General features: G+C 68.0%; 1 protein-coding gene across 2 annotated transcripts in view; it reads left to right on the top strand.

Annotated features, from left to right (window-relative positions):
* The window catches only part of SFTPC (surfactant protein C), a 19,373-nt gene that overhangs the window by 4,073 nt on the left and 14,934 nt on the right, over positions 1–366 (top strand). The window contains exons 5-6 of one of the 2 annotated variants that reach the window (XM_017731892.1): positions 1–38; positions 153–257. In XM_017731892.1, the coding sequence (XP_017587381.1) occupies positions 1–38; positions 153–248 (134 nt within the window). In that variant the 3' untranslated portion in view covers positions 249–257. The remainder of the gene's footprint in view (positions 39–152; positions 258–366) is intronic. The other variant, XM_017731883.1, reaches the window with a different exon arrangement.

Below are 366 nucleotides of genomic sequence, written 5' to 3'. Positions count from 1 at the left end.
GGCTGGACACCGTGGTCGAGACCTTCCAGCGCCGGCAGGTGAGGACCTGGGAGGGGCAGGGTGGGCGTAGGGGGCTCGGTGCCTTGTGCAGCACCCCCGATGAGGAGTGATGAAGATGATGGTGAAGAATGCCCCTTGTCCCCCCTGTCCAGGCTGAGGACAGGATCTCCATGCCCCTGGCTGACCGCTCCCTCCTGGGCACCACGGCGAGCATCCTCTGCAGCCTCCTCCCTGTCTACTGGGCTTAGCCTCGCAGGGTGAGTCTGCAGGGTGGCCAGGGGGGGCTGCGGGACCCTCGCGGTGCCGGGGGACCCCCACCCACCCTGCAACACCCTCACAATGCCCGCTTTGCCTTGCAGCACCCCC

Source organism: Corvus brachyrhynchos, unplaced genomic scaffold (genome assembly GCF_000691975.1).
Source record: "Corvus brachyrhynchos isolate BGI_N302 unplaced genomic scaffold, ASM69197v1 scaffold150, whole genome shotgun sequence".
Classification (NCBI taxonomy): Eukaryota; Metazoa; Chordata; class Aves; order Passeriformes; family Corvidae; genus Corvus; species Corvus brachyrhynchos.
This window is presented reverse-complemented; position numbering and strand designations above follow the sequence as displayed.